The sequence below is a fragment of the Rhea americana genome, unplaced genomic scaffold, assembly GCF_003343005.1.
Source record: "Rhea americana isolate MKP2758 unplaced genomic scaffold, rheAme1 scaffold_112, whole genome shotgun sequence".
Classification (NCBI taxonomy): Eukaryota; Metazoa; Chordata; class Aves; order Rheiformes; family Rheidae; genus Rhea; species Rhea americana.
The window spans coordinates 1,139,551-1,158,978 of record NW_028185173.1 but is presented as its reverse complement, the minus strand read 5'-3'; the positions used below and the strand labels follow the sequence as shown (position 1 = coordinate 1,158,978).

Here is a 19,428-nt window from a genome sequence, read left to right as displayed (position 1 = left end):
CACTGCTTTCACTGATTTCAGTTTGGTCAAGCTACTCCAAAATAAGCAACAAAAAAAGATTCAGAGTACTGAATCTTTTTCGCTGAATTCACCTTGTGAAATACTGAGCATTCCCAATTACTCAAAGTCACCAGGAATATAGTGTACATCAGAAAGAATTTGATACCAAGCAGCATTGTGCACATACATACATTAAAAGGTTRATATTTCAGTTTTGGTTTTGCTTAGATGTAAAAGCAATTAAACATATGCCTTTGATCATTTCATCAATATACAGTATTAAAGTTCACAGAAATCATCATTCACAGTTCTACGGCATTTTTGAAATAGATCTTTCCAAGCTGGTTTTTGGTTCATTTTGATACCAAAAAAAATCCAGTCATTTATTATATGATCACACGAACTTGAAATGAAGCTAAAGGAAACTGAAATAAAAGTTCTCAGTAAGCTAATTCAAGAAGAGAAAGAAGTAATGGTAAAATGTTGCTTATCAAGTCACAGGTAGAAAAGCCTGTTCCTCAAACAATGCTAACTGAGAATGGCATGCTTATCCTATATTACTTTATAATCTTTAATAATAATAAAAAAAATTGAAGCTCTTCAAAATATTCAGAAGTATTCAGCATCTTAGATCAGTATACCTAGAAAACCACTTCCAGTGACAAATTGACACCTTCTTCGCAGCCACAGAAAATCTTCAGAKATCCAATAAACGTTGTTACAGAAAAAAATCATTTACTTCATCACACAAAAGTAATGTTAGTGTTGATCTCATTTTTCTTCTGTTGCAAATTCCTGCCCTTGTATATGAGAGTCAGGTTGCTTCTTGTGTCATTTCTGACCTCAAATAACCATGCCATGAGGCATTAAAAGCGAGTCCTAAAATAGATTTTCTTCCCTCTTAAAAAAAGAATTGCAGTTATCTTCTCTTTCCCTTTYACACTATTGAATAATAAAACAAGGAGGAATTTCTCATGCATAACGAGTTCTGATATGCCTAAGCTACCCATGCAAGGCAGGGGTGAAGAGATTCAATAGTATTTGAACTTGAAGTGTACTTGAACTACTTTCTCAGAACCTTAGAGGCTCCTTTTCTTTCTAATAAATGGGAAGACCTATCTATATAAAACACTGTCTCTTGTCATCCAAAGGCAAAACACATCACAGGAATGCGGATCTTCTCCTGCTTCTGTCAGGAAGATCAGCGAGAACTATGAAATCACAGAAAAACAGTGTACAGGATCTCAAGAGGTCATCTAATCCACCTCTCTGATCCAGGCAAGATCAATCTGACTTCCGTCACAGAAAGGACAAACTGACAAAAYTAAATATCATTATAATTTTAGTAATAGGTCAATGTACTAAAAGAGGAGTAAAACTTAGCAGAGGTACTATCAGGAAGAGAATAAGTAGAAGCAGAGAGTAAGTTATCTACAACTTCTCTGCCCTCTATTTTCTACAATTCTAGGATATGGATTATTGCCTCTACAACCTAGCTGCTGGGCATTTAGATTATGTTATTTTGTTCTGTCGTCATATTCTAATTGGTCACATACAAAAAAAGTTTTAAAATTAGAAGGTCATGGGAAAAGAGACAGAACAGCAAGCTAGTCACAGCTTTTCTTTAATTAGTTAAGTCTCTTTAAAAATGCCTATTGGATTTTTTTTTTTTTGAAATTGTTACCATTGTAGAAAAACGGTTAGAAAAATAGGATTTCTTAGGCTGATCTTATTACAGTTTAGGCAATTTTATTACAGGCAAGTTTATTTCAGYTCTTAGGCAATATTTTATTACAGTTTTTAAACAACTATGTCATGTTACATTTTAAGCATAAAACAGGCCAACAGAATACAATGTGACTTGCAAAACTAAACCTCACAAGTGAACTCATGCACTCTGAGGAACAAAAAACTAAACTGCAATCCTAAATAAAAATGAAATAGTCAAAATGATATTCTTAAAAGAGCTCTGAAGCACATTGTTTTCTTGACATCTGGTTTATTACACAACAAAAGTTCATGCGTCTTTGTGACAATAATGAACCTCATCTGCTTGGTCTGGGTCTAGCTCTTCTAAAAGATTCACGAAGATCTAATTTCTAATAAATCCAAACATGTCATTTTTTAAAACCTCCAATTAACTTCAAGTAATTGAAAGTTTCAAGGCAGGCATCTAGATTTTAACAAATGACATTTTTAAACAGTTACAGTTCTGTATTACCCCAGAACTGAGGCCAATGTAACAAGCTCAGAGTTTATCTTAGCACCTGCTTTTCATCACAAACACACATTTAAACATCATAGATATGACTCCTGTCATAAGCCCACTCAGACTGTACCTGACACTGAAACATAACTTTTAATTCAAAGAATAAGATTTATGGCCAACTTCACTTCAGATCACATGAGGAAGAGGATTTCTAACCATGTATGCAGCAACAGCATAACAAATAGTCATTTGATGATGAATCAACTTTTACTCTGAAAAGACCTCAGTTCATGACTGCTCTATACTTTAAAATCACAATGAAGAGCTCTATACTCACTGAAGCCAGCAAGTTCCCACTCCATGCAACAGTTTTCCATATTCCAAAAGCTGCAAGACAGAGCCCACTTGCTAAGATGCATCACTGAGTTGAAAAYTTAAAATCCTACAAAGACCTCACTGCGCATGCTTCTGGATCCAAAATTGGCCCATGGTATCTTCATTCACAGTATAAACATAGTATTAGGCACATAAAATCAGAATAATTGAGCTGTAAATATTGATCTCCCCTACATGCCAAAGTGGGAAACGTGTTGTTCATTCTGCTGTACTTATTCTGGTTAGCTTAAGTGTCCTTCCTACTCAGCGTGAAGTCGTTTATTAATTCCACTCTTCACAGTCTTCCAGTGAAGTTGGACATTGAATTTGGATGCTTAAGACAGGGTTACAGATTACATTTCTTAGTTCAGAAATCTAAATATTATGGCTGAGTATCACTATAATTGAAGAGATTTTTGTCCCTTGTGAGTATGGAGTATAAGAACAAGATCATCCAACCAGCCTACCTAAAATTCAGTTACAATGCCAATTCTTTTAATATCTGCATAGAATTCCTTTATTTCTTCCCCCCCCCCCCCTTTTTTTTTTTTGGCAATAACTCAATAACAACAGAACTGCTTCCATATTAGCAAACAGATTATATACTGGAGTATCAGCTATCTGAATTTTACTTGTTCTAATTCAAGAAGTTTTGACTTGTTATTTATGTTAGGAATGTACAGATATTTGGCTCAGCTTTCAGGCAAGAGGTTCAGACATGTTTTTTTTTAAAAAATAAGATTTGTGCACGTTTAAAATTACAAATACTTGTTTATGTCAATATGGATTTTTGGATCATTTTTACACTTAAGTTTTTTATTTTGCGGTAGGCTAATTCAATGAGCTTAAAGGAAGTGTCTTGGTCTTATACTAAAATTTCCATATCTAGAGTTCCCATTTTCAACTTCCTAGTCATTTTGACACAGATCTCAAAAGCATTTACTTTCAAAGTTATATGCAAAATATATTATACACCTTTCTTGAATGTTAAGTGGACAATCAAACTGGATATCCTCAAACGATCACTTTATAGCCACTAAGCCACTCCACTTCAAAGACATTCTAGCACTAGGTTTTGGTTAACCTGGTATGTACAGGATATTTGTATACTTTCCCCTGCTTTTGTATATTTTAAAAATAAATCTGTGAAAATAGAAAAATACCTGTGGGTAAGTTCTTAAAATATAATTCTTAGTTTCACAGACACTTAAAAAAAAAAAAACAACACTATTAACCAATTAGTTTGCTTTTGCAGACAAAATACTGGAATGAAAAAACATGCTTTTACTCACTGTCTTTGAAYTAGAATCACTTTAAAATGTCCTGAAATCTTTCACTTCCATTGGAGTTAATGGAAATTGTAAGACTAGTATCTCACAGAAGTGAGATCATTCATCCATCTGCTGAAAACTAAACCAGACTTTAGATTTAGTATTGAAAAACACCACGGTATTTTTCTCATTTAACTCTGAACAGAAATCATTTAGATGCATGTATTCAGTGAATAAATAACTAGGTTGAGTTTTAGGATCMGTCAATACAGTCAACTCAAGAGGAGTAAAACCTAAGCAGTGCTGATGATGCCTCTTATTATGATATGAAATAAAATATATAGGCCACAGAAACCTGAAGACAGACTCATAGCTTGGTTAAAACAACACAGTATAACTTATTTATATTGAATAACCATGAAAACTGAAAATTCTCATGTTACTAAAAAAAAAGAAAAACAGAATCCATTAAAATTTGAAAAGGATTTTTTTTTTTTGGGGGGGGGGGGGGGGGGGGGGAAGGGGGCTGATATCACAAGCAAGCCTTTTTCCAGGTTGCACATAACCCTGATAGGTTAAGTGCCTTCAGCTAAGACCAATACTCTATGTCTACAATACAACCTTCCAAGAACAAGTTATCAAAGAACCAGAAGCTCCAAAACAGCATGAAAAAAACAGCATATCTGTATCACTGATTTGTTCCCTTTTGGCAATCTGATTTGAAACAGAAGACTACAAAAAAACTGTACAGTTCAACAACGTGAATGATACAGACTAGGAAGAAAAGCAAATTCCAGTGCCACAGAACACTTAAAAAAATAATAATAAAAAATAATTGCAATTCTTTCTTTTACAACAGTGTAGCAACAAGCTCTGACAACCACATCTTGCAGATTAGTATACTGAGTAGCCATGGTTTTGATCGCCTAGAAAGACCCCAAGTACTAATGCACACTCAAAGTTCACTTATATGGCCAATTCACAATACTTAACTTCAAGCAGGTGGGAATCACCTTAAAACTTTATGGAATCTAGTCCTAAATGTACAGACTCTCCCATTCCTCCAGTTGGATTTCCTTTTACTTTTTAATTACTTCTGTGCTCCATTCATAGCTTCTCTCTCTCCCGAATTTCATTTTCTCTATACACCTTACTACCTCTGCTCTGTATACCAGCATAAATCACATTTTGTATTTCAATCATCTTAAGAGTATTAGATTCAAAGTTTAAAAATACGGAGAAATAGATCTGACACCAAAAACATTCATGCAAAGCTTATGAGCGTCATCTTTAGAGGAACTTCCCCATTCTCATTTCTAGATGTTTTCTCAATATTCACATTTATTAATTTTAACTTTCTTTTAATTAAGAGTTGTTTTCCACTCTGACAAGCAGAACAGCACTGAATCAACACTCTCAAATGCTTTATTTACCTTGCCCTAGAAAAAACAAACTTGCCTTCTGCACATATATACAGGATTTTGAAGCGATGAAAATGTATTTCTAACTAGCTGACTTCTTTGAAACTGCATGCTGGAAATTGTGTGGTTAGTCACAGCTAATAAGACAAATACATCCATTGTGCAAACCCATTAAAGTCAATTTTGTAGAAGCGAGTTTGGTAAATACACAAATGATTTACCTGAGACTTCTATGAAGTCAAGGACCACATTAGTAATCTGTTCAACTGTAGTAAAAATTAATAACAACGTATGTTAATTTAAACAAGCCAGGTATCTAACAATTTACAAGTATGTCCTAGAATGTTTTTTTATTAGGTGAAAGATTATTTATAAATTATCAAACATTACTGTCTCCTAAGGATTTCAGTCGAAATTAGGTCTGGCTATGAACCAGCAGATCAGCTCAGAATGACTATGATTAACTTTTCATTTTATTTGATCAGACTGTTTCCATATGTTAACACAGAGAAAATATTCTTCACACATATCAAACTATTTGCCATAAAAGGCATTCACAGCCATCTACAATTAAAAAGAATACAGAAACACACACAGTATCTGTAATGCATGAAACAGGTAGAAACATGCATTTCTTATTCAGGATTTGCACCCAAGTTAATTATATCTATAGTAATCAACATGCTTCAGCCACACTCAGTAATTATCACTTAAGTTAGCAGAATTGTCTTTACTGAAAGATTTCTTATTTCAAATTTATAAAACATCTTCAAAGCACAACTGAAATGCTCAATTATAAGATTAAAATATTTCACATATTTAAGAGCACATTCTTTTCAAATCTTTTATATTTTAAACCTGAAATGGAGAATATTTAATAAAACAAAGTCATAACTATTCTCATTTAATAAAACAGTCAGAAAAGTTCCTTCAGTGCAAATTCATGGTAGTTCACAGTAATATCCCATCTTATTAAACTGAACTGATACAAGCCTGGACTCAGTCCACAGAGCTCATAACCTCATTCTGCACCTAGAACATCTCTGCTTACTGTATGGACAAAGCACCAGTCTGGCTGCATGGGTTCAGCTCAAGCCTGTCCCCATAACTCCTCCGGTTAATGTCACATCTAAAACATTCCTTGAACCAATACCTCGGCTGCACACTCTTTCCTTGTAGGGCTGGACGTGGCATGCAGTTAGGACTAYTGGACACGCAGGATGACTCGCTGAAGAATACCAATGGTAGACCGCAATAAAGGTAGAAGTACTTTCATTATCACGTGGAAGCACAGAGCCCTAGTCGAGGGCACAGCATACTCTCCTGCACGCTCACATCCAGCCTGTACCACATAGCACAGACATGTGTGGCATTTATGCAGTGGGGACAAGGGAAGATTCCTTTTTCCGACAAACACATACAACCCATATCCAAGACATGGGTTGCACAACCATCAAAGACCAGGCTTTAAGAAAAATAGGTTGGCTTCTTTCTACCAGATTTTTCCTTTTTATATATTTTTAAAAAGCAAGAATAAATCTTAATCACCTTATTTTGACTTTTGCCAAAAAAAAAAAAATCAAAATTAATAGTAATATGGGCACATCACCTCTGATTCCCCCGAGTGAAAGACCCACTAAAATTTTATCAATGTGGTWGGTATCACCAAGTTATTCCAGTTATTTTGATATATTTCTACTGGTAGCTTTTAATTGCTCAAGGACAGCATTGGTTGAAATGTTAAACAAGCCTTCTATAACATACATACATATATATATGTTATAACATACAYATATATATGTATAGGTAATATTTAATTGTCGGACATACAAAAAGAGGGATAATTAGAACATATGTAAGGAGTTTTGAAGACTATGAGAAAAGCTTGTATGCTAAACCTTAATTTCCTTGAAGTCTGTTTACACAGCTGGCTAGGAACAACAGTAGGACTCACTAAAATTGGACACATGTTAATCTTAAACCAACACTAGAAAGGAAGAAGATATAATTGTGTTTATTCCTAACTGCAAAAGACGGGATGTTTAATCAGAAATTTAATACATACTTTGATCCAATGTTAATGAGCTGACACTATGTTGTACATTGAACTGACTTCAAAGAGACAGGATGCCTTAAACAAATGTAATATATATTTATGATATTGTTTAAGAAAAAGAAAGCTTTTCTTCTAATGAGGTCATCTTTATCAGTACATATTACCGAGTAGCTGAGTACGGTACATGTACATTAAGACATGTCAGAACCCCAATTAGCTAGAGCAAACTAAAGAGGTTTGCTGATAGCAAAAACAGTTGCTCAAAAATTAGGACTGCACATGTTCTTTTTTTTCCCCCCCCCGATGTAATTTGTTTTATGCATTTAAAGCATTTATCACTACAGAGTCAGTAAATATTGCTTTGACCTAATCTACAATATGCTAAATTCCAAATGTTATTCTGTCAAAAAAAGTAAGATTTCTCAAAGAAAATGTAAATCTACCCTGAAAAGAGACAGGAAGATGGGAATATGCAACCGAAATTATAAATACRAGGTGGAGAAAGAACATATAAATAGGCATATCATAGGTTGCACTTTTTCAACAAGCAGTACTAAAAATAAGCTCAAGAACACAGTGAAAGTAGAAAAATTTCGAAAGAACAGAAAGCACAGTCACTGAGAAAAAGCAAAGAATAGTATTGAAACAAAACCAATATTTATATAATATTTTATGTGAAGACTCAATATAAAGATCTTTCTTCCAAAAAGCAAACAAAAAAGCAAATAAGTCTTAAGAATATCAATTCTTGTATCTTGCTCTTGTATCATGAATTACTTTCATAAATCAGAAACTACTTTCAATTGTCAGCAATAGTTGTACTTTGTTATATACAATTACAGTGGATTCTATAAGATGTAGACGTCAGTCTTCCTAAGCAATATAAATATTAAAGAGGCAAATCACATGGCCAGTAGCCTTCATTTATTTTCAGAAATATTTCAACACACACACACAGCGCTTTTCGTTTTTGCATTTAATTAACAGAAGATGACAACATRAACAACCTACATTTTCTTGTATTTTTATTATTATTTATTTTATTGCTTTACTGCAATTCTAGGTAGCAAAAGTTAAACAGAATATTTGCTATAAAAATTAAGGAATCATGAAAGATCAACTTAACCTTTAAACTTAAAGATTATTTTACTTTGACTGCACAGTATATCYTTGTAGCAACAAGTAAGGAATCACATCTAACACAGAGCCATCTTTCCTACTCCAATTACTGATTAACATTGCAAATGGCTGTCAATGAGGGTGCACTGTACCACAAATGACAGTGAGGCAATATAAAGAGGAGTTAATATTTTTTTTTTCAGGGGAGTATAAACCTTGCAATTACTACCACTATTACAACTACAGTTGAGAAGTTGTATTAAAAAAATTTTTTTTTTTAAACTACATTAGTACAAAATCTACAATATCATATGCTGGCTATTAATCCACTGCACACCATAAAACAGAGTTTACAACAGACTGAGAAGCAAGAAATCAGAAAAAAATTTGGGGGCACTTCAGTGAGATCTGTGCACAATTTAAGTGACCAAATCTAAAACTACAGTCTTAATTCAAAACTCAGTCCCTCCTCCCATTCCTGAGCAATCTAAAACACAGGCACTACAGTTTGAACTGCTTGTTTCCCTTCTTCGCAGGAAATTTTCCACCGAATCCTCTTTCCTTCACARTCTGTTACATTCAAAATTGCAAGACATCTTTTACCAGCATCATCTTAGACTTTCTCTGCCATCAACGGCCTTGTAAAATGGATCGTTATTTCTTACCATCTGAGTTCGAGTCAGTCACATTGATAAACCTATGAACTTGGTACCTACTGAATTCATTCCTACATGCTCTTTAAAGTAGATTCTGGTCCATCTGTAAAGCAGTCCACTTACATCCCTGGGAATGGGAGGATTAACACAGAATAAGTCCAGTAAGCTATTACAGCACATGAAACAGGCCAACTTGCCTTTCAGAGGCCTCACCTCACCTGCAGGGCAGGTATACTCCTTGGCACAACCATTCAGATAAAAGATTTGGCAAAAATGCAGTTGTGGACACTTTAGGGCAAGWAATCAAATTTATTCTTAGTGCTTCTTCTTGATGAAGGAAGGAAAAGTTAGGGAAGATGTTCAAGCCTAATCCTTAGTCAGAAAGATCATGTGGATGACAACATTAATAAAAGAAAATGAGCTAAAGTAAGCTGAATAACTTTAAGTCATTTTGCATTTAAAACAGGCAAACAAAGGCATCTACAATTAAAGAAATTGTTACTTCTATACAACATACACCACTGAAGTGATAACGATGATACAGGTATCATCTGATCTTTAATTGCATTAAAAATTGCATTATTAAAAAGCTTACACCTTATCAGATTGCCATAATTTTYATCTTGTATCTGAACAGCAATCCACTATACAGACCCCTAGATTTCAGATTATTTGCATCTCTACAGTAATTCCCCAGTCTCCTCAGTAAGGAGCACAGTAAAAAAAGAACTGATTCCTCCTGCAAGTGTTTGATCACAAACAATAGTCAAGAATACAGAGAAATTATTTACTAYTTCCATTGTTTTCTCCTTCTCTGTTCCTTATTAGGCATGCCTTTTCAACTATCCAGAGACTAAATCTGCTCTTCCTATAGGAAAAATGTAGTGCAAGTTCCAGCTCCCACTCTGTTCAATTTTACAGAAATTCACTTTGCACTTCAAGTGAGCTGTGAAAGGCCTCTAAGGTTGTAACTGTAATTCACCACTACCAGACTTCTCATTTGGTTGTGCTCTTTTTTATATTAGCTTGAGCCAAATAGAAAAATTATAAAAGCTACTATTAAAAACAAGCAACAGTTAATCTACTGAACAGTATCTCACTACTACTGTCAGATGCTCCAGTCTGTTTTTTTCAGTAATCACAAAACATCCCTGCTCCCTTCACACAGGCCAGCTCTCCAGTCAGACAGGTAAGTCTCTGCTTCCCTCCTGTTCAGGCACACACTCCCACCGAGAGGGGCAGATGAGGTTGAGATGATTCAGCTCCTCACATCCATTCCATAAGCTGAGATCGCCCACTCAGGCTCTCACCATCTGAGCCCCGTCCACTCCCAGGGATCCTCATCTCATGCTTTTGACTCTCAAGATAGATGCTGAGTCCGGAGCACATATCATGAATRCCCTTGCCTTTTTTTAAGGAACTATCCTTTTTATCTGCTGCATGAAGGAGAAAGTTGAGTAACTAAATACAATACATCTTTGCTGAAGGCTGCTTCATTTTCCTTAGTCATATTGTTTTTAAGAGACCAGGCATATAGATTTTATCTAAAATCAATAGCAGCTTCGTTTACACAGTACACTTAAGTACAGTAAGCTATGCTTGAAATGTATTTCCAGAATACCTGTATTCTACCTAAAACAAAAGTGAGTAAAAACTACTGTATATGCAGTTTTCCCAAAGCTAAAGAACATGCATTAAATCATCTTTATAAAAAGGACTGAACAGTTTTATGAGGCACAGTATTCCAGCCCTGTTAGTAGAATACAAAAATGTTGTAAAGCAGAAAGGCATATTCAATTTTAAATTTGTTACTATGATTATGTATTTGACTTRAGTTGAATCATTGTGTTCATTAGCAAGGATGCATCTAAGTCAGCTAATTGAGAGTGGGAAATTAGTCTTTTCTCTCCTTATCAGTGCTTTCACCCTCCAAACACAACATCTTATGAGGATAAAGACTTCAAGTATTTGCTAACAACATATTAGATCCCATTCAACAGAGAAAATTATTAAAGACTTGAATGAGAAGGTTCTATCTTTCTATGRGATTAATAATGCCTAAAGCCATGGAAACATCAGGATGTTTCCAATAGTTATCCATTACTATGGAGTAGAGAGAAATAGTAATTTATTGTCTGGTTGTTTTCTGCAGAGCAGCAAAACTACACAAAGAAAAGCTGAAAAAATATATATGCACATTAAAATCAAATGGCTGAAGTTTTGACACAGTATCATCATTTGCAGTCAAAGATGCCAACATTAATTTTATGAAACTTCTATGAGTCCACAATGACTGCCTATAAGAGCACTTCATTGCTTATATGTGGAAGATTGACCCATGCATTTTGTGCTTTAATGAAGTTAAATCTGCAAGAAACTACACTGACTGCCAAAAGTAGTATGCCAAGATGTTAATTTGTCAGTGATTTGATTGATGAACAGTTGATAACTGTTGAATAGTTGACAAATAGTGAATAATTAAACTAATAAAATATGAAGATGATATATGGCCAGTAGCAAACATGAAGGAACAGATAACACATGGGTCACACATGAACCAAAAGAATAAATGACCTACTAAAAATCTCAAATTTAACAACTGTAAACTAGGTTCTGTATATGTCAGAACATAATCATAAACAGTGCAAGTCAGAACCTTTAGGTGCAGAGTCAGGATGCAAGATTTAAAAGGTTAGTAAAGTCAGAATCAATTGATTTCTGCCAACTAGACCTACCTGCCTGCCCTTCCTCCYCCAGTGGTAGGACAGCAAGCTTAGTATATAACTGCAGCAATAAGCAGTTAAATATTTGTAAACACTAACCTAAAAATATGTTGTCTTTTCCCAGAAAACATTCCTGACTCCTAAKATTCAGCCTTTAAGCTGAGGTATATTAATTCTCATTTTATATTACTTTATAAAGAACGCTTGAATTGCTTAGTTTAATACCACATAATACAGAAAAATATGATAAATAAACCATCATTGGATCTTGAAGCTCATATCTCAGAAGTTTTAAGTATTTTTGACAATAGTTTATATTATCAACCTTGAAGAAATGGAAATAGTTATGTGACCACTGAAAGTTTTCTTCATAATCTTCAGTCAGACCTCAAATGTTTTCATTTATTATTTTTGTACATTAAGTTAGGATGGCCTTGCCACTTTTAGACTGAAGATGTTTTAAGTTTCAAGTTTTGAAATAGTTTCCRGTATTGACCACTTTCCTTTCACACAGAGAACGTTATACTGAAGATCCAAAGGTCCCTGGTTCAAGCCCAGGCTTCAGCAAGCGGGGTCCTTGGTGCTGCAACCCTGTCTAACATGCTCTAGGTGACCCTGCTTGAAYAAGGGGGTTGGGCTAAATGATCTCCAGAGGTCCCTTCCAACCTTACCAATTCTATGATTCTATGATTGAAAACRAGAATATTCTGATCCTACATATGCATGTATTGGAGAGTAAACTACAAGGAAGTGATGACTGAATTACATGGTCACAATGTATTGCCCCTCTAAACCAAAATAGCAGGAAAAAAGAAACCTCATTCAATAACACAGAGATACTCTCAAATATCTGACATGTCATTTTGATTTCAAGCAAGAATCTTAAATTTTGTGACTATTTGCATGGAGGAACCTTGTCCACAGAGATTCAATAGCAAGTACAAACTTAAGAGTCTTACATTAGAAAAYGGTTTATTATTCTGTGTTCTAATCCTAATCATTCCATTTCTTAAAGTGCATTGATTTCAATCATTGATTACATCCATTCACACTTCTATCTTTCAGGAGGCAAGAATTTCCTTGAATAAACCAGAAAGATTGAAGCAGCCTGCTACATATTCGATTTGAAGCTCAGCCTTAACAGAATAATTTCAAGTCTCTCTATATAGTAAGTACTATGAATTGGTTTCAAAAGCAAAGATTATCAACAATGTATTTTAGTAAGTATTTTTATAGCAATAAATTGCAGCTTCTAATAATTATACATATGACAGCAGAAATTTACACCTTTAAAAATCACTGTTTTCCTTAACACATTCTTGTATTTTCTAAAAAAGGTCTCAAAGAAAAAAAAAAGGAAGCAATCTCACATCATTATCATCCATGATAGCATGAAGTGGGATTGGGTTCCAATGTTAGTGTCTGAACATCAGAAAGTATACGTACACTCAACAGAAAGTTAAAAAACTGCTCTTAACCACTAACTAAACCACATACAAGATTGTTCTTGTGCGGTATGAAAGTATATTGAGAACGATATAATACTTTGGATTATCTGGGATGGGACAACTCTATGTGGAATAAGATAAAAGGCTCCTACCAGTGAAGACTGGATACAAGTCCTTTGTTGCACTGTGTATATACAGACAATTAGCTCATGATTCTCAAAAATAAAGAATCATAATTTTCTATACTAAGGGGTTTCCAAAGCTTAGTGAAGGGAAATAAAATAAGCTTAATGCAACTGAATCTATCAAAYCTTCCAATTTTACAAGTTCTAGAAGACTGAATCTATTCTGATCTTAATAATCAACAACATAGTTCTCCAAATGTTGTTCTCTTCTAATGTTTCTGTGTAACACCTCTGAAACTCAGTAACACACGTTTTTGCATTGACATAAGTCAGATGTTCCTAAACTAGAGGACTCTAATCATCACTGGAATATATATCACTTCAAGATAACAACATAACCAATTCTTTATTCTGCTTTTGCACAAGTGTCTGACAAGACAGTAGGAGCCCCTGCAAAGTACAAAGCATAGGATGATAGCAGAGACCTTGAGAATACAGGCACAGATGGCCTAAGCGTACAAATATGAACCATTAACGGTCTGCTACTGGTCATTAAAGGAAGGCAACCTCTAGAGCTGGCTAAAACCAGTCTTAGATAATAACAAAGAAGGCAAAGATCACATGTAAAATATTCCAGTACAAYAACAACAGAGGGGACAAGAAAATACAAAAATGTCATTGCTTCTAAAAGAACACTGAAAGACAAGTGAGTAGAACTGCTCCAGCACTGCTTAAGTATATCATGCCTGATGAGCCTTACTWCTTATCCATTCAAGTCCTCCTGCATCTTCAGTACAGACAGAGCATTGTGTTGTGGTTTGCCATTCACCATATTTTGCTTATGCTACTCCACAATCATTCATAAAATGTTTTATTTTGCTGTATGATTGGGTTAAAGAACAGTATGCATGTGCGCCTGTTCCCTGTTCCAGCCCTTAAGCACAGCAAGTCTGGTATCACAGCGCTGAGTCTGGGTAAACTCAGAGATGACAACAGACCAAGCATGACACCTGAAGCTTTCTTCTAGATGGAGATACCAAGAATGACACGTGAAGGTTTCTTCTAGATGGAGATATTATTTTGACGGATTGTGTACATAAATCACAGTCCATGAGGCTGAAYAGTACAGTATATATGTATAGGCATGTACGATTTGCTAAGATCCTTGCTAATTATGAAAATAGATTAATAATATTCAACTACTCCCAGAATCCAGCTTCTGATTTTAAGAATGTAGTTTTTATTTCAATCTATTTTCTCAAAAAAAAATGTATTTTCAAATACAGTTTATATTTTAACTAGTAAAAGAGTCTGACTATAGGTGACATTTTTTCCCCTACATAAATAAAGTGACAAGATTCTCCCCCCTTCTGAATTTTATTCCTGTAAATACTCTTCTGGTTATGTTGTTTAAAATGCAATGTTGGCAGTGAGATATTGCTAGAGGCTTTGGACTAATGCCTTCTGAAGCTTCCACTTTTCCCAACTTTTACTAGCAATAAAGAATTTTTATCTAGAAACATGTAATTTTAATTACAAAATATAAATGGAATTTAATTGGTTACAAAGTTATATTTTCATATAATCAAGGGATGTTTCAAAGATTTAAGGCATAATTTATTAGTTCTGTATAAGTTGCACATTTAGATTCCTTCAGGCAAATAACAAACTGATTAGTAAGTGTAATAAAGTAATTTATTTGTCTGACAATTGGCAGCAAAAGATGCAGTAACTTACTTGATCAAATGCCATTTTAGAGAACATCCAGGTTTCTCATRATTATTCCAGCTATATGGTATGCAGATGAACAACAATACAGCATTATTCTTATTACATTAGTGCTTTAATATTATGCTTCTGCCAGGTTTTGTACCTTTTTACACAATGCAAAAGGAAGTAATTACTTCTTGCACTGAAAGATTGAAGAATTGACCCTCCTCTAGATAGAGAAAGAATTTGACTATATGAAGAACTAAAGATGATAGCTTCTCCTTCACCAAAATCTTTCTGATATTCAAAACCATGCATGTTAGTTTTGAGAAAAAGTCTTGGCTTTCCATTCATTCAGTTCCTCAAAATTCTGTACAACTGTCAGGTGAAGATAACCACCTCTCTCTCTGGCAAGCAGCTATGCTAGCTTGTTACATGAAATGAAGTTCTTCTCATGTTCCTTAATTCAACTACTATGACAGGTAACATCAGTAGCTAACAGCTTTTGGAGTCCAATTCTCTGATGGCCCAGTTTCAGYGAATTCAGTGGACCTAAGCCAACACAGGAAACCACCAGAGCCATTAAATACCACACGCACAATATAAAGAGATTATATAGTGGAAAAGACAACTATGACAAATGTGTAAGATCACTTGTATAAAATCAAACGATACTTAAGTGATCTACACAAGGAAGTGTTTACCAGTCGGAAGTTCAGGTGAGTACACTGCCTTGAGAAGGTCTATAGAGATTGCCTTCCTTCTCTATTGTTTTACTGAAAATACAGTGCTATGACTTACACACAATTAATTAAAAGAAAAAAAGAGGAGGAAATCATTACATTAAAATCGTAACAGGTCCAAGGAAATGTCACTTTTTCTGGCTCTCACTAATAACTTAAAATATACAAAGTCAAGGGTAAGGGCTGATAAACCATAAAGACATCTAAACAAAAACACTTTCAGAAAACCGTTATCTCCACCTTCAGCACAATTAGCCTACTCTTCTACTATTCTCAGAGACTCTCCTTTAAAACAGATTTAGAAAGCGGATTTATTTTACAGTCTTTTGACAGAGAACCAATCCTGGAAAGATATTTCCTGGTAAATAAGAAAGGTCAGAAACCTCATCAAGATTCTAACAGAATTTAAATTCAAGTGACTGGAAAGCAATGTGCTCTATCACTGAAAACTACAGAGCATAGTTCCTGTTTTATTCCCATTTCTAATGAAGTCAACCTACAAAAGTATAGGCCAATTTCTAGGAAGCTATATATGTTTAGATGYGTAATGCAAACATGTTTGAGAGCCCTTAAATATTTACTGTGAAAATCAAATCGTGTAAAAGATGGTACACAAAAAAAMCAAAGGAATTAAGGAATATCAAAATTCATCCTTTAGACTCTATTTCACTGTAAAAGTTGCAAATGATAAGTTAATTGACAGATGTGTTTACCTCATTTACTGAAAAAGACAAGCAGCAGTAGATTTTTCCAGCTTCTTAGCACCCAAACAATCTGTTATCATTAATGGATTTAACCTCAAATCATCTCATTGAAGTTGGGAAGCATTTTATCCATTTACTATTGGGGAACTGAAGTACAAGGTAAATATATATCAAATTGTACAAATAAGCCTGTGGCTAAGTCCTGAATTTCTTGTACCTTTATCCATCCTCACCAGCCAGTTTCTCCACCAGTTCCTCTTGCTGGCAGTATCATTAATAACTCTACCATCCCATTTACATCAGTGCAACTTCTACCCACTCCTCCCAGAAACTTACCACTTATTTCCTCAGAAATCTCTCCAGTTCCATAAATATTCCCAAGAAAGTATAAAGTCCCCAAACACAATGATGACAAGAGAGACCCCCAGCCACACACTGGAGGCTTCCAACTCATTTCCTAGCAGTTTGCAATGCTTAAAGGTTCTAGAAATATCTGATGTTAACAGAGTTCTCTTGCCACTTACCCACTCAGAATTTGCATACAAGTATGAGATGAACACACATGATGTTTRTTACTTAACTCTGCTCTCTTCTCTGATTACAATTAATACAACACTAACAAACATTAGCATTAGCTGAGAATTCCACACAGAAAAGAAAGTAGATTATCATTAGGCTAGCTATGTTTTGACTAACAAATTGCAAATTAACTTAATATCTTACTGATAAACCTCTGTGGCAATAACTAGAGTTCTGAATCTATTCTATTAAAAAAAACTCATTGACACAATGTCATTAATGCAAATCCCAAGAGATTCCACTTTTTCCCTGTACAGTACATAAGAACATTGCAGTGTCGTATGGCTATACAGTACATACCCCATGTTCTTTAGCAGCCAAAACCACTTCTAACAGAATATCTTCTTCTATAAATGGCCTCACAGCATCATGGATAACCACTACTTCTGGTTTCTGGAGCAGATATTTGGAAAACTCACTCTCTGCAAAAACTTTCAGTCCATTAAAAATTGATCGGTGACGAGTTATTCCACCTTTTACTACTGTAACTCTTTTGTGGCCATATTTCTCAATGATAGTCTTCATTGTTTCAATATTTTCAGGAGAAACCACCACAATAATGTCAGATATCCAACTTATCCTGGAAGAAATAGTACAGAAACAGAAAAAGTAGACATGAATGACAAAATAAAATTACAAACATCTGCATGAAAAAGAAATCCATATTAGGGAAAAAAAATCAAGATAGCTAAATAAAGCATCTCAATATTCTCCAGTAATTACATTTCCTTTGCACATTACCAACCTATTACTACATGGAGAGCTACATGAAATGATCTCTACCAATATATGGATGTCAAAGTAATTAGAGTTTTTCCCCCAAAAAAAGTTTGCAGAAATAAAGACTTCGGATAATCCTTTAGAAAGCCTTTAAAACAATTCTTATTCCAGCCTCATCATCAGCTTCAAATATAATTTCTAAATCAATCACATGCCTTCTACTACTTTAGTTTCTCCTAAATTCAGTCTTCAGTAAAATGGTAAATTCTGGGGTCTGGAACACATCAAGTTCTAGTAGTTAGTACACTACATACAAGTGAATAAGAGCAAGGCAGCAATGAGACCAAGGAAAACTCTGGAGACAAAGATCACTACATCAAGGCAGACATGAGCAGAGATAGATTGTTAATGAATCAAAACTATGACACCTGAGTGTTGTCAGAAGGTATTATGCTCATAATTTGGAAGAAATACACATACATACATGTGTGTATATATGTGTACACGTGTACGCACACATAGATTTTGGATGCAGGAAGGTAGCAAAACATGAACATGAAGTTATGCCAGCCAGTTGCTATCACATGAAAAAACTGCTTTTCAAAACTCCAAACTTTAACACAGGTATCAGCCTAATTCTGTCATGGGGGAGGAAGGAGGAACCCACAAGATTAAAAACAGTCGTAACTGAAGTTTGGCTGAAGTCATACCTGGGTCAAAGGTCCTAAGAACAAAAATTAGTCACATGCACCATACTGTACTTCAAAATAATGAAAGTGTCACAGGTCAAATGCAATTACTCAGGTGTTTTATTTCCTAAATGCTATGTAGAGAACATCAAAAAGCATTTACCATTATTTTATTTCCTTTCTGCATCTCCACAGATGACAGTTTGGGTTTTTTTTGTTTGTTTGTTTTTTTCTAGCATGACAGACACATAACTAGTCAGATGAACAATGAACTGAAAAAACACTTTATTTACTACACTCACGTGGAGCCTACAAATCTGGTTTTGCAAAAGGGAGGAGTATGGCATATTCTCACTACTAAAACAAGTAAAACTATTGGAAGTGTTCTGTAGACACAAGAAAGATTAAGGTTAAAATAAAAAAAAAATTATGGCTCTTCAGAAATGCATAGGCTCACCCTCCTGCTGTCTACTATAACACATGAGAAGGTATCGCCTAGGAACTATCCTTACTTCAAAAGGAAAGTCATCTGTGAGGCAAATCATTTCCCTAGAACTATATAAAACACTAGTGCATCTTCCATTTTCTATGTGGGTTTTGCAACTAACAGTCCATGGAAAACTGTAATTTAATGAACTTCAAAAGAACTACTAAAAATAAAATAAATGGAAGCTCTATTAGCAATCTTAAAGATTAAAAAAAAAAAATCCTCGCATCCATTTTGTTGTTAACAAACACAGAAAATATAGCCAAACTAACATTCTCAGCATTTCTTATTAAAGTTCTGCGTATATAAAATCTGAAATCAGAGAGTTTCAAGATTCATTTTGAGTTGTCATTCATCATAGGTTCACCAAAAAGTTCACAAAACTCATATAAG

At 34.6% G+C, this 19,428-nt stretch overlaps 1 protein-coding gene across 1 annotated transcript in view; it reads right to left on the bottom strand.

The window, feature by feature from the left end:
- CRPPA (CDP-L-ribitol pyrophosphorylase A) overlaps positions 1-17,715 on the bottom strand; it is a 112,419-nt gene extending 94,704 nt beyond the window's left edge. The window contains exon 1 of the mRNA XM_085316349.1: positions 17,440-17,715. Within this exon, the coding sequence (XP_085172475.1) occupies positions 17,440-17,664 (225 nt within the window). The 5' untranslated portion in view covers positions 17,665-17,715. The remainder of the gene's footprint in view (positions 1-17,439) is intronic.
- Positions 17,716-19,428: the final 1,713 nt, after the last annotated feature.